We start from the raw sequence: 13336 nt of genomic DNA, 5'->3' as shown, positions 1-13336 counted from the left end.
TCCAAAAGACACATTAGAGCTGATTGTCTGGCTAGGTCTTATCTTCTGGGAAACACGGTATCACACCTCTGTTTTCTTCGTAGCACTTGCCACTCTTGGATCATTTTTCTTTCTTCTTCTTCTTTTTTTTGGTTCATTTATTTACGTTTCCTCTGTTAGAATATAAGACACTGGGAATCCCCAGTGTCTAAAATAGTGTTTGACATATTGAGTAGATGCTAAGGTTAATATTTGTTGAATGAATGAATAAAGGCACTTACACAACTATTTCCTCATTATTCCGGGACCTCCTTTCAGCCCTGCCTTCAGGGTTTTCCCTGTCCTCTGACTTGGCACTCAGCACCCACTGCCTTGTATTGGGGGTAGCGTCTGGTAGTGTTAGGAGAGTTTCTTAACCTGTCTTTTGGGAAATAAGTGTTTTGTTCCAGATTTGGACCATCTTAGGGACATTAGATAAAAAACTCTAAATCCTCTCCCACCTCCATCCACTGAACAAGAATGAGGATAATTATACTAGTTTGATATTTATCAAATACTGCTATGGCTTCTCCTCCTGGGTATAAAAGGACTCTAGAACTTTCTGGAATTCTCTTGGACCTCAGATGCAATGGGGTTGATGGCACAGTATCATCACCGGTGAGTGCAAGATCCCTTTCTTGTTTCACCTGATATTTTCCCCTTCACCTTCCATTCACAATCCTATTCTCCTTTCCCATTCTAGGTTTCCACTCTTGAGTATTTAATATATGTTTTTCCAATCTGTCTTCTAGCTTATGTATTGAGACATATGTATATCCTTGAAAAATGCCCTGTTTTATGCATGAGTCTGTGGGGTCTCTGGGACCTTTGTAAAAACAAACTATCTCAAATTAGAGAATTATTATTATTATTATCATCTCTTATTACTTGGGAGCACCTGGCATCACAGAATTTAACAGCTAGGAGTCACTGGGGAATCATTGGCTCTGCCACCTGACTTCTCTGACAGGTGACAGGACTGAGGCCCAGAGGCTTCCGTGTAAATGGTTCCTTTATCAAACTGTCCCCATGTACTGAGAGCCTGTATTAATCAAGGTCCCAAGCCAGCAAGCCAGGAGTGCTGAGGACATAAAGCCAAATGGCATATGCCCTGCTCCTGAACCCACACCCTCGTGGGAGACTTTTAGGGGCGTGGGGCAGGCTGTGGGGCTTCCCAGGTCTCTTCACTATTGAGCACTGGGCTTACAAAGGACTCACAGATGCTCTGATCTGGGGATACCTCCTTCTGTCCCTCCCCTAATTTTTCTCTTTTCATCTTCACTATTATTACCCACACCTGCCTTCTGAACCAGCAGTCCCAACAGACTCCTGTGCAGCCAAGTTCCTGGCCTGCTCTGCCCTTTCTTGCGCTTCTCTTGGATGACATATCCCTCCTCTCTTTAGCCCACCCTTAAGTGTCCTGGTGGAGCATAGAGTCCTCACCCTCCTTTATCTTTGTGTTTCCAGATCGGAGCTTCTCTCTTCGCCAGTAACATTGGAAGTGGCCACTTTGTGGGGCTGGCGGGGACCGGAGCAGCTGCAGGCATCGCCACTGGGGGCTTTGAATGGAACGTGAGTAACACCACAGACTGTGTTCTGGAGCTTGAAGGAACGTTAGCAGTCATCCAGTTCTATCTGTGCTTCAAGATGCTCTAAGTCTTAGGGAACCTCTCAGGGCCACCCACGATGCAGATGAAGGAGGGACACAGTTTCAGGAGCCCCACAGTCCTGCTCCCCTTCCATCAGAATAGCATGAGAAAACCACTGACTGACATGACAGCAACAGTGTTTTTTCCTTCTGTTAAAATGCCCAGCCCTCTGGTACCCTTTCAGCCATATTGGAGGTTGGGAAATGCTTACCACCAGAATGCCATTATTATTGTTATTATCATTTTTGAAAAGGTCTCTCAATGGTATTTTACTTCTTATAAATCAGGGAAGAAACAAAAGGAGTTGTAGCATCGGTGGGCAGCTGTGTGTGGTCCCCTCCATGGTTGCCCAGCTGCCATTTCTGTGGACCAGCCAGGCAGCAAACCCCCTCCAGGCTCTGATGGCCATCTAGGGAGCTGTCCTGAGAGCCCAAAGAGAAAAGGCTAGGTGGTGACTGTTCTGTAGCAGCTCAGGCCTCTGCAGGCAGCAGGAAGGGATAAGATAGCTCCTGGTTTAACTCCACCTCTTTTTTGGTTTCAGGCCCTGATTTTGGTGGTTGTCCTGGGCTGGGTGTTTGTCCCCATTTACATTAAGGCTGGGGTAAGTATGTGCTCTGTTATGCCCTTTTCCTCCTGACAAATATTATATATACATGAGCTCGGTCCTCCTGGAAGGAGGAGGAGACTTTAGGGGGTAAATGGCAGAGAAAGCCTGTGCTTTGGCTTTCTTTCCCAGGTTGTAAAGTTCCTTACTGCTCTTAGGGGTGTTAACAGATCCACCCAGCCATGACTTGTCCGTCTAGGAAGCCCTCCTAAGCAACCTTACTCTATTCAGAGCCTTTTGAAGCATCACGTCCTCTCATGCTGGGTGTGTATTTACGAGGCACTGCCATGCATTTGCTCATGATACATAACTGTGTGCCTCTGGCCCTGGGTGGTAAGTAGCATGAGAAAAAGAACCATATTTCCCCTTCCTTTGCATATCTCAGCAGGTCTTGTTTACTGAGAATCTGGTACTCAACTATCGAATGCAGGCTTGGTCTCTTGAAGAAAGCTCTCTGACATTTTACCTAAGACACCTTTGGTGGCATCTCTTCAGTGAGCTCTAATAAGTACCTACTATGTGCAAGTCTATTGAAAGGAATATGGAAGAAACACCGGGCAGACGCTGCATCTTCTGGAGGCTGTTGGTGACACATGCCTGATCCCAGCAGACCACAGGCTCAGGGTTGAGAGAACCAGACAGAGTAGGCTGGAATTTTCAGAAAGAAAGTGGGAGAACCGTCGAGCAGGCCTGCAGCGGCAATCCTTGGCAAGGCCTGTGTGCAGAGCAGGGTGAAGCACACACCCAGCCTGCCCACCTTGTTTGGTGCACTGAAGAGATGCTACCACTGGTATGATGTCTTGCTCACAGTAGGTGCTTTTTATAGGAATATCAATCTATCTATATATCCCCTCTTCCCACGGAGAAGATCTGCCTTCTTGGTTATGTCCAGTCATATGTTCATTAAAAAAATGTCCATTGGGTGCCTTCTGTGTCCTGGGATAATACCTCTGCAGTGGTAAAACATGTGGGATCGAGATGAACAAATGGCTAGAGGGCAGCCCCCTAATGACACTGCCGACTTCTCTACCAATGAAGGTTAAGCCTTGATCACACCTCTGACACCACGGTGGATGCCACTGCTCTGCTTGCTCTGAGAGGTTCTGTCACTCTGGCTGGTGGTGACCTCCCTTGCATCCCGTGCAGGTGGTGACAATGCCAGAGTACCTGAGGAAGCGATTTGGAGGCAAGAGGATCCAGATCTACCTCTCAATTCTGTCCCTGTTGCTCTACATTTTCACCAAGATCTCGGTGAGTCCACTGCCTGGCGAGGCTGGGGCCTGGCTGTCTCAGAACCTGCCCGCTCTCATACCTCGGCACATGCTGGCCCACCCAGGGGAAGTGCTGTATGTTTCCATGAACTTGGTTCCGTAAGTCTTCTTGCTCCTTAGGGTAAAGTCCTGTTTCATGCTTCGAGGAGCCAGCCCATGGAATTCGTTATCCTCCATTGTGAGGGAGGTTGACAAAACAAGTTCACAAAAGTTCAGTGAAAGCTGTTCTTAATAGATCAGAAGGGATTTCAGGATGTCTGAGGGCTGGTCCCAAATTCAGAGGTAGCAGTGGGCCTTTGTGCCATCAGTGTCAGATTCTGCTTCCAGGTGACATTTCTGATGGACTTAACCTTGAGCAGTCAGTTCTCCCTTTTTCTTTATGGACAGGGAAATGAAAAACCTGGGCATGGAAAATACTTGCTCAGGATCCTGAATCAGGAATAGAACCCAGACCTCTGGCTCCAGCTCACTGCCCTTTTCACTGCACTGTATTCGCTTGGAATCTATTCCCTTTGGTCTCTAACCTTCAGGGGAATTCCCACTCTCTCTGAACCCAACCACTGGGGTTGCTCCTGTCTACTATTTAGACTGTTTCCCTGCTAACCTGAAGTGGCCGGCCCCAATTTGTAATGCTGGGATTTCTCAGGGATTGGCTGGCCATTGGGGTGTATCTGAGAGCTGTGCAGAACTCTGCGCTGACCCACTGGAGCAAGTCTCGTATTCCTTCTTCACTTTTCCTTCCTTAAAAGTGTGCACGTCAACTCTTTTTGCTGGTAAAACAAAGCAAAGCAGAAGAGCCAGGAGACCGCTGACATTCTGAGATAGTCGCCCGTACAGTCCAAAAGATGGCGGGGAGAAAAAGTTCGCTGATAGATTTTGCCTGGCTTTTTTTTTTTTTTTAAATCCCCAAGGTGATTGTCAGTCTAATAAAGGCTAAAACAACAGTGAAAAAAAGAAGAAAGAAGGAAGGACAATGTGAATGATAACGCATAACAGAAAGAAAATAGGGTCTTGTTAAGAAAACTACATAGGAGAATAATTGGAGGAAATATGGGGTTGTGGAGGAATCTGGGCTCCAGGTGAACCACTGCTCACCAGCAGGTGACCTGGGGCAAAGGGCATATTGCTTTACCTCTCCAGAGCTTAGCTTCTTCACGGGTAAGATGGGGATAAGAATTGCTGCCTTGTCTACCTCACCGGGTGGTAGTGAGGATCAAGGAGATTTATTTGAAAACCTGAAGTGTCATTGGAATGTAAGAAGAGATGGTGACAAACATGAGAACCCTTTACAGTCTCTGTGAGAAGCCCCCTGGTTGCTTTCGCACCCTGACCTAGCTAGCGAAGGAGGTTATGCATTTTGGATGCTAGACCCTTGTCAGAGATACGATTTGCAAATATGGTCTCTCATTCTGGAGGTTGTCTTTTCACTTTCTTGGTAGTGTCCTTTGAGGCACAGAAGTATTAAATCTTGATGAAGTTCAATTTATCTTTTTTTTTTCATTTGTTGCTCATACTTTTGGTGCTAGTTCTAAGAATCCACTGCCAAATCCAAGGGCAGGGAGAGAAGTGGCATTTTCTGAGATCACATAGGGAGTGACTCCAGCTTTCCACCTTAGCCAGCAGCTACAAAACGCTCACTGCTCTATCAGGGGTTATCTCATTGGCTGTGGTCAGTTTTCCTCCTTTTTTCTTGTCTTTATCCACCCAGCACCAAAGGTGAGATGGGACCAATATCAGCATCTTGCAAAAGATCTGCCCTGGCAGAAATCTGAGTCAGGTTGGATCTGATTTGAGGCTTCTGCTCTTCCTAGGTAGGGTGCTGAAAAATAGCTGCTTGTACTTTTGTTTTCCTGCTCACTTAAAGCTGACACAACAATATCAAATAACATTTGCCATTTTTTTATTTTGGAGAATTTCAGACACATACAAGCAGAGACAGAATAGCAGAACAAGCACTCGTGGACCTAACATTCATCACTCTGCTTTAATAATGATCAACATTTTGCCATTCTTCGTACATCTATCCCCTTCCACAATTTTTTCCCCCAGCCGTATTTTAAACCAAATCCCAGACATCATGTCAATTCACTGCAAATTCTTCAGAATGCACCTTTTTAAAAAATTTATTTATTATTATTATTATTTTTTTGAACAGGACTTTATTGGGGAACAGTGTGTACTTTCAGGCTGTTTTTCCAAGTCAAGTTGTTGTCCTTTCAGTCTTAGTTGTGGAGGGCACAGCTCAGCTCCAGGTCCAGTTGCCGTTTTTTTCTAGTTGCAGGAGGCACAGCCCATCATCCCTTGCGGGAGTCAAGGAATCGAACTGTCAACCTTGTGGTTGAGAGGACGCATTCCAACCAACTGAGCCATCAGGTTGCTCAGTGGCAGCTCAGGTCAAGGTGCTGTGTTCAATCTTAGTTGCAGGGGGCGCTGCCCACCATCCCTTGCGGGACTCGAGGAGTTGAACCGGCAACCTTGTGGTTGAGAGCCCACTGGCCCATGTGGGAATCGAACTGGCAGCCTTCGGAGTTAGGAGCATGGAGCTCAAACCACTTGAGCCACCCGAGAATGCACCTTTTGCATTTAAAAACCTTAACTATTGTGTAATTATCACAACAAAATTTTGTAATTTCTTAACTTGGGTAATTTAATATCTGGTCCATGTCCAGATATTCCTGATTATCTCAAAAATGTCTTCTTACTGTTGATTTATTTGAATCAGGATCCAAATGAGGTGTATATATTGTATTTAATTGTATTTTCTTTAAAGGAAATTTTATATATATATATATATATATATATATATATATATATATATATATATATATATATATATAATCTTTAGCCTACCACAATTATTTTTCCTTTTATATTATTACTTTCCAGTCCTGGCCAAAATGCACAATTTTTTTTTTTTTTAAATTGGGTTGTTTGTCTTCTTTGCTGTTGAGTATTTTTTTTTTTAAATATTCTGGATAATACACCCTGATCAGATATATGATTTGCAAATATTTTCTCCCATTCTGTAGATTGTCTTTTTACTTTCTAGATAGTATCCTTTGGTGTACAAAAGTTTTAAATCTTGAAGTTCATTTTATCTTTTGTTGCTCATGCTTTTGTTGTCATTGAATTCATTGCTTCAGTGACACTAAAGAATCCACTGCCAAAACCAAGGTCATAAAGATTGACTCCTATATTTGCTCCTAAGAGTTTTATAGTCTTAGCTCTTTTATTTAGGTCTTTGATCCATTTTGAATTAATTTTTGTGTATGATGTGAGATAGGGGTCCAGCTCCATTCTTTGGCATGTGGATATTCAGTTCTCCCAGCACCATTTGAGGAAGAGACTATCATTTCCGCACTGAGCAGTCTTGCACATATGTTTGTTACACAACTCAATGAAAACATGTTCTCACCCAGTGGGCCGATAGGACTTTGTCTTGGAGTCAGGACTAACGCCCAGGATTACTGCTCCCTCCCTGCCCAGCTTCCTGGTTCAAATTGCTTCTGCCCCACTGGGGCCTTCATTCTTTCTCTGCCAATGTGATGCTTCCACCTCCTTCACTTTCTCCTCCCCTCCTTCAGGGTTAGTTATAGTTACAAGATGAAAACCCTGGGTTTTACAGCCCTGCTTCATTAGAGGTCAGTGTGCAGAGCCTGCACTGGGAAGGGCTGGGAGTGGTGGAGAAATCAGTTTTCCTGAGGGAGGCAAGAGGAGAAAAAGGAACGTAAGCCTGGAGGGTGCCGAGGTCACCCTGGAATTGCGGGAAATTCGTGAGAGAATGGCTCCTTGGTTCAGCTTGTGAGGTGGCACTTGTCTAACGACATGTAGAAGATGGAATTCAGACTCCCTTTCTTTGGAAGCAAGACTTCTCCAAGTCCACAGTTCATGCAGGTGAAAGTCTGTTGACTACAGTTGCCATGGAAAGGGCACTTTTTGCCCTCAAAACTGGTGTAGGGGCAGTCACATAAATAAATGAAGTGCCAACCTCACTCCCTGCCTTCCTCATCACCTCACCTATTGCTCAGGTTACTGATTAAACCTCCGTGGACTTGGGAGCTCCCAGGTAGCTGAGGGGCAGCTTCCCTCAGCTCAGGTCCTGATGAAGCCCATCCTCCAGCAGCCAGCTTTTCCTGAATTTTGTTTTTAAATAGTACTTGGTGTAGGCTGCTCCCTCTCGGTGTGATTTCTGGGGCTCCTTACTGGAGGCCCTGCCCAGTGTCCTACCTGCTCCCCAGAGCCAACAATCCCTTGAATAATGCACAAGAAGGATGCTAGCTGCCCTTGGCTCAGTGCCAGTCTCTACTTGGTCTCCAATAGGGGCTTTATTTATTCTCTCTCCAGTTCTCATAGTAGAACTGCACAGGTAGATATTTTAATTTTATTTTCCACTTCCTGGAAGAGGAACCTGAGCCTCAAAGAAGTTAGGTAATTTGTCCCAAATCACACAGCTAGTGTATTGCAAAGCCAGGATCGAAACCCGAGTGTCTCTTGTCCCAAAGTCTGTGTTCTCCTCACATTCTGCTCTGTGCTTGGATGGAATGAAGGCACAGGATGACAGAATGGGATAGATTGTCTACTCCTATGTCCTATGCTGTCATTTTAGAGGTGGGGAAACTGAGGTCCAGATTGGGGGAGGGACTTTCGGGGTTAAAACGTAGCAGAACTAGGATGAGAAGCGGGGTCTCTGAGGGAACCCAAACCTTTGGACGTTACGCACCACTCCTCCCACCCCCTCCACCCCCACCCTTGCCTTCTAAGGCTTTCAGTCTTTAGTCGAGAGTCAATTAAAATTCAAGATGTTGGGGAAAATTTGGATAGCCAGTTAAAGGACCTTGCAATATGAACGCGTTGCTGGGAGTGGGACTTGAGGGGACTGTGAGGAGAAAACATCAGCGGCACGCTGGCGGATCTGATAGTGGGACATCTAGGTGGCAGAGAAGCACAGAGAAAGGTCAGACAGACAAGGCTTTATCTTTATAAATTTGGCTGACTTCAGGTTCACCGTGGGTCATATAGAGAGCATGAAATCTGTAAAAGATTTACCTGCCACGAGCTCACATTAAGATACACATGAGTTCAGGGTTCATGGACAAAATAAAAGAACTGTTAGTTAACAAAGTAAGGAAGTCAGGTATTTACATTACGCACAAGGATTAATCAATGTTGTTGTATGTGTGGAGAGGCATTTACGATGGGTGAGAAGAGTGGCCTTGTGAGAGCCATGTCCAGACAGGGAACAACCAGGGATGTGCTAGGAAGGCTTGGGGGGATCCAGTGGGTGTGTAATTAATGGGAGAGAAAACTGAAATGCGTTTCAAGTGCAGGGCCCAGATGTGACCCAGGCCATTAGGCAGTGGTGGTAGGGGGTCGTGACTATGGCTGCCGACTTGTGGCCCAAGTCCTTTTGAGCTCTGAGACTCCGACTTGATAATTCCTCCTTGTACTCCTCTGAATTTTATTGACTCCACTTGAGCACCCTGCCTTATCGCGTTCTGAGAAGCATTCTGATCTGTAAAATTTCCTAGCGTTTTGTATCTTATTCAAATGTGCATAACCATGAGCTAAAGCCTAAGAGTTTATGAATTACACATGATGACCAAATGTCCCCATTTACGTTTCCTAGGGCTATTATCACAGATCATAACTGCAATAAACTTTTACAGCAACTTCATTGTGCATTTTAGATCCTTAGGTGAAAATAAGAGGTTTGGCTTCTGCTTAAAGTTTGAATGCTCAACTCTTGGGCTATTCACTTTCATAAATAAAAAGAGAAATTTGAGCAATGGGGCTCTCCATTTCAAACCTCATTGCCAGGCAGGATTTATTGGGTGCTCAAATACAACTAAGACCAGAATGGGCAACACACACACACATATAAAACTATAGGATCTCAAAGCATCAGAGTTGACACAAATCAATCTACCCAAGGCTCTCAGTCAGAGACTCCATTACTCTAAGAAGTGTTCCAACTGGGTCTGTATTTTTTTATTGTTCCCCATGAGTCCCATGGATATTGTTCATCCAGACTTTCAAAATGATGGGAACAAAGCTCTTGGCTAAATCCAACTTCCTATTTTGTAAATAAAGTTTTATTGGAACACAGCTATGCCCATTTGTTGCGATATTGTCTATGGCTGCTTTCATGCTTCAAAGGCAGAGTTAAGTAGGTTGGAAAGAGACTGTATGGTCTGCAAAGCCTAAAGCATTTATTATCTGATCCTTTACAGAAAAGGTTTGCTGATTCCTGTCTAGAGAACCATAATTTTCTAATCCACTTCAAGTTAGTTTTGCTTAGAATTATTGGGGAAATTTCCTCCCTCCCTTCTTTGCTTGCTTCCTTCCTTCCTTCCTTCCTTCCTTCCTTCCTTCCTTCCTTCCTTCCTTCCTTCCTCATTTTTCTTTATTAAAGGCTAATAGTTTAGAGAAGGAACAATCTGGGATGAGTTGTGAAACAAATAGTCTCATAGGATTATAGGAAAGTACTTTTATATCAAAGCTAGTGGTATATTCCCTATTCAGTCCCCTGTTTTTACAAATAAAAAAGTAATGACTATCAACTTTAATTGAAAAATAAAAAATAAAGAGCAAGAAAAGTAATGACGTGCTTCAAACATACAGAAAAGTACAAAGAATAATATAGCATATGCCATCATATAGAGTCCATAGATCTAAACAGTTCACCATTTAAAAACATTTTTTTTATTGGGGAATATTGGGGAACAGTGTGTTTCTCCAGGGCCCATCAGCTCCAAGTCATTGTCCTTCAATCTAGTTGTGGAGGGTGCAGCTCACTGGCCCATGTGGGAATCGAACCGACGACCTTGGTGTTATGAGTACTGCGCTCTAACCAACTGAGCCAACCGGCCACTCCAAGTTCACCATTTTTTAAAAAAAGAAACAAAATATTATAGATATGACCAAAGGCTTATCCGTACCGCTCTTGACCTATTTCCTTCCTTTTTAAAAGGTAAACACTGTCTTGAACTTTGTACGTATTCTGCTGGTCTATGTTTTTATATTTTTACTACATATATATGTATATCCTTATGTCCATAAGGAATATATTGTGTTTTTAAATTTCTGCTTCCCCACCTTTGAAACTGTAAAAAACAAAAAGTAACAATGGTATTGAAGAAAATCTGGAGGGGAAAGCACCCAGAATTCTATAACTCTAGTACATTTGTACATTTTCATATTGTGGCCTTGCCTGTATGGTGTGCGTACTTTTGCAAAGTTGCAATCAGAATATCATACCATTTTGTGGTCTTTCCCCCGACTCTTTGCATCAAACTGTAAACATTTTTCCATATTTTCATCTTCAGAATTATTATTTTTTAGGTGCTGTGGAACATACTGTGTTTCCCTGAAAATAACACCTAGCCAGACCATCAGCTCTAATGCATCTTTTGGAGAAAAAATTAATATAAGACCTGGTCTTATTTTAATATAATATAAGACCGGGTCTTTAATATAATATAATATAATATAATATAATATAATATAATATAATATAATATAATATAATATAATATAATACTGGATCTTATATAATATAAGACCCGGTATATAATATAATATAATATAATATAATATAATATAATATAATACAATACCGGGTCTTATATTAATTTTTGCTCTAAAAGATGCATTATTGCTGATGGTCAGGCTATGTCTTATTTTCGGGGAAACACGGTACTTGTTTATGTATAATTTTCAGCAAGCCATTTAAAAGCTCTGGTAGACAAAAACCTCTCAATGATAGTTACCTTTGGGCTAAGTGATGGAAGTGAGGCCACTTGCATTTCTCAATGTATAACTTTCTGTGCTGTTTATTGTTAAACTATACACATAAATTATTTTATTATTTTTTTAATAATAAAAGACCTTGCTCTCTGCAGAAAATATCCCAGAAAGGAGGACCCTTACTTTTCAATATTGTAGGAAGGTCATTAAACTTGGAGACAGAAAACCTAGATTTTAGCCCTTGAGCAAGTCCTTGGCTTTGTTTTTCTCATCTGAAAAGTGGAACCAATTTGCCTGTTCTATCACTTTGTTTTGAGGATCCAAACAATGCACGTGTCAGAACGTGCTGGATGTGGAGGAACAAAATACACTAGTGAAGCAGGATCAAGTTTGGGCACGTAGGAGATTTAAAGACTAATGTCAGGGTACTTAGACTAACGTGAGCTTGGCTGTGGTATCCTCAGGCACTCCTGTTGGCTTTTGGGGTCCCAAGGGCAGAAATAATTCATCCCTGAAGTTAGAAGTGACTCCTGGGGGGAAGAATTTGTCCTAGGTTTCTTCTATTCATGAGGGAGTTTTTCTTAGAATACTTTATCTGCCCTGTTAGCTGGAAATAGAGTATTATAAAAACTAGATTTCTATTAGCCCAACACTTCCCATAAATGTTTATAGACTTTGTTTATAGCATTGTCTTAGGAGTTGTGTGTTACTTATTTGTGACTAATAACAGCCAGGCAAATATTAATGAGGGTATCACAGTCTACTGTGACATGTTGTCATAAAGCATTACAAATTAACTACTCTGAAAAGTAAAGCAACCAAGGGCATTTTACGGGCAGTGGCAGCCTTGGAATATATATGTATATTTGCTCACTTATGCTTATTAGCTAATCTACTGAATAAAAAATGTGCATACTTAACAGCATTCCATTGTAATCAACAAATGGGGCCCTTCAACTGAAATAACTTTATGTGACTTTTTAGAGGCATGGGAGGGGAGGGACGGGCAATAGGATTACTCATCCAAATGACCCAGTGTGCAGAATCAGGAAGGAGTGGCCATTTCACCCTTAGTCAGGCTAAGGTGCAGTTGGGGACTCTGTCTTCTTTGGCTGCTGCAGAGGGCAAAGTGGAACAGGTCCACAGTCTGGGAAGGAAATGCTCTCCTCAACAGTAGAACTTTCCCACCTCCAGCCACTGAGAATCACAAGCCCCACTTTACAGTTGGGAACACTGAGTCAGAGAGAGGCGAAATGTTTTATCCGGTCCCTCACTCAGGCCTAGAGTGGCAGCACTGCTGTTAAAACCCAGGTCCTCTCACCACCAGCCCTGGGGGTGGCGTGGGGTGTCTCTTTTTGTCATTACCTCTCTCCCCACATCTGGTGCTGCCTCTTCTCTCCCACCAGAAAGACTATGACATTAGGTCCCCTGGGGCTAAAGAATCTGTAGGGGAGCCAAGGTACAGAGTCCTCAGGAGGCCCATCTTAGGGGAGGGGGTCATGCATTAGCACATAAGCTTGGAGTTGGTGTGAAACAAGCTCTCTGCCAACAAAGAGGCAGAGAATGCGAGATTTGGTTGGTGGGCATCCGAGTCATTGGAGGACCCTGAGAGCTGCAAGGGGGCAGAGAGGGGAAGATAAGAATAGAGAGGAGCTGCAAGGGCACCATTCCCCAGGGCTCTGACTGGGCAGCCCCGTACGTGCCCTGAAACATATTAGGTTTTATGCAATAAAACAGCTCGTGCATTGCATCTAGGGGAAGTCTAATTTCTTTCCTATCGAGAGATTTGAAAACAAAAGATTCGCATGATCATCCCTTAATCCTACCCTTCCTGGTAGTAGCGTTTTTTTTGGAGATGCCGTGAAAATTCATTTTGGGTGACTCCAGCGCCCTCTGTTGGTTTATATTAGCAACTGCACCATCCAGTCAGGTATCCTTCTTTATGGGGCTCAAGGAAGTAGGGAAGGGAAAAAGAATTGCATGAAGAACTGGTGAATTCAGGGGTGAAGAGAGAATAATTCTCCCTCAAATTACATGAGCTAATTTAC

General features: G+C 43.3%; 1 protein-coding gene across 1 annotated transcript in view; it reads left to right on the top strand.

The window, feature by feature from the left end:
- The window catches only part of SLC5A1 (solute carrier family 5 member 1), a 57024-nt gene that overhangs the window by 23333 nt on the left and 20355 nt on the right, over positions 1-13336 (top strand). Inside the window, exons 3-5 of the mRNA XM_019754304.2 lie at positions 1486-1590; positions 2209-2268; positions 3418-3522. Coding sequence (XP_019609863.1) covers positions 1486-1590; positions 2209-2268; positions 3418-3522 — 270 coding nt within the window. The remainder of the gene's footprint in view (positions 1-1485; positions 1591-2208; positions 2269-3417; positions 3523-13336) is intronic.

This window comes from Rhinolophus sinicus, linkage group LG16 (assembly GCF_036562045.2).
Source record: "Rhinolophus sinicus isolate RSC01 linkage group LG16, ASM3656204v1, whole genome shotgun sequence".
Lineage (NCBI taxonomy): Eukaryota > Metazoa > Chordata > Mammalia > Chiroptera > Rhinolophidae > Rhinolophus > Rhinolophus sinicus.
This window is presented reverse-complemented; position numbering and strand designations above follow the sequence as displayed.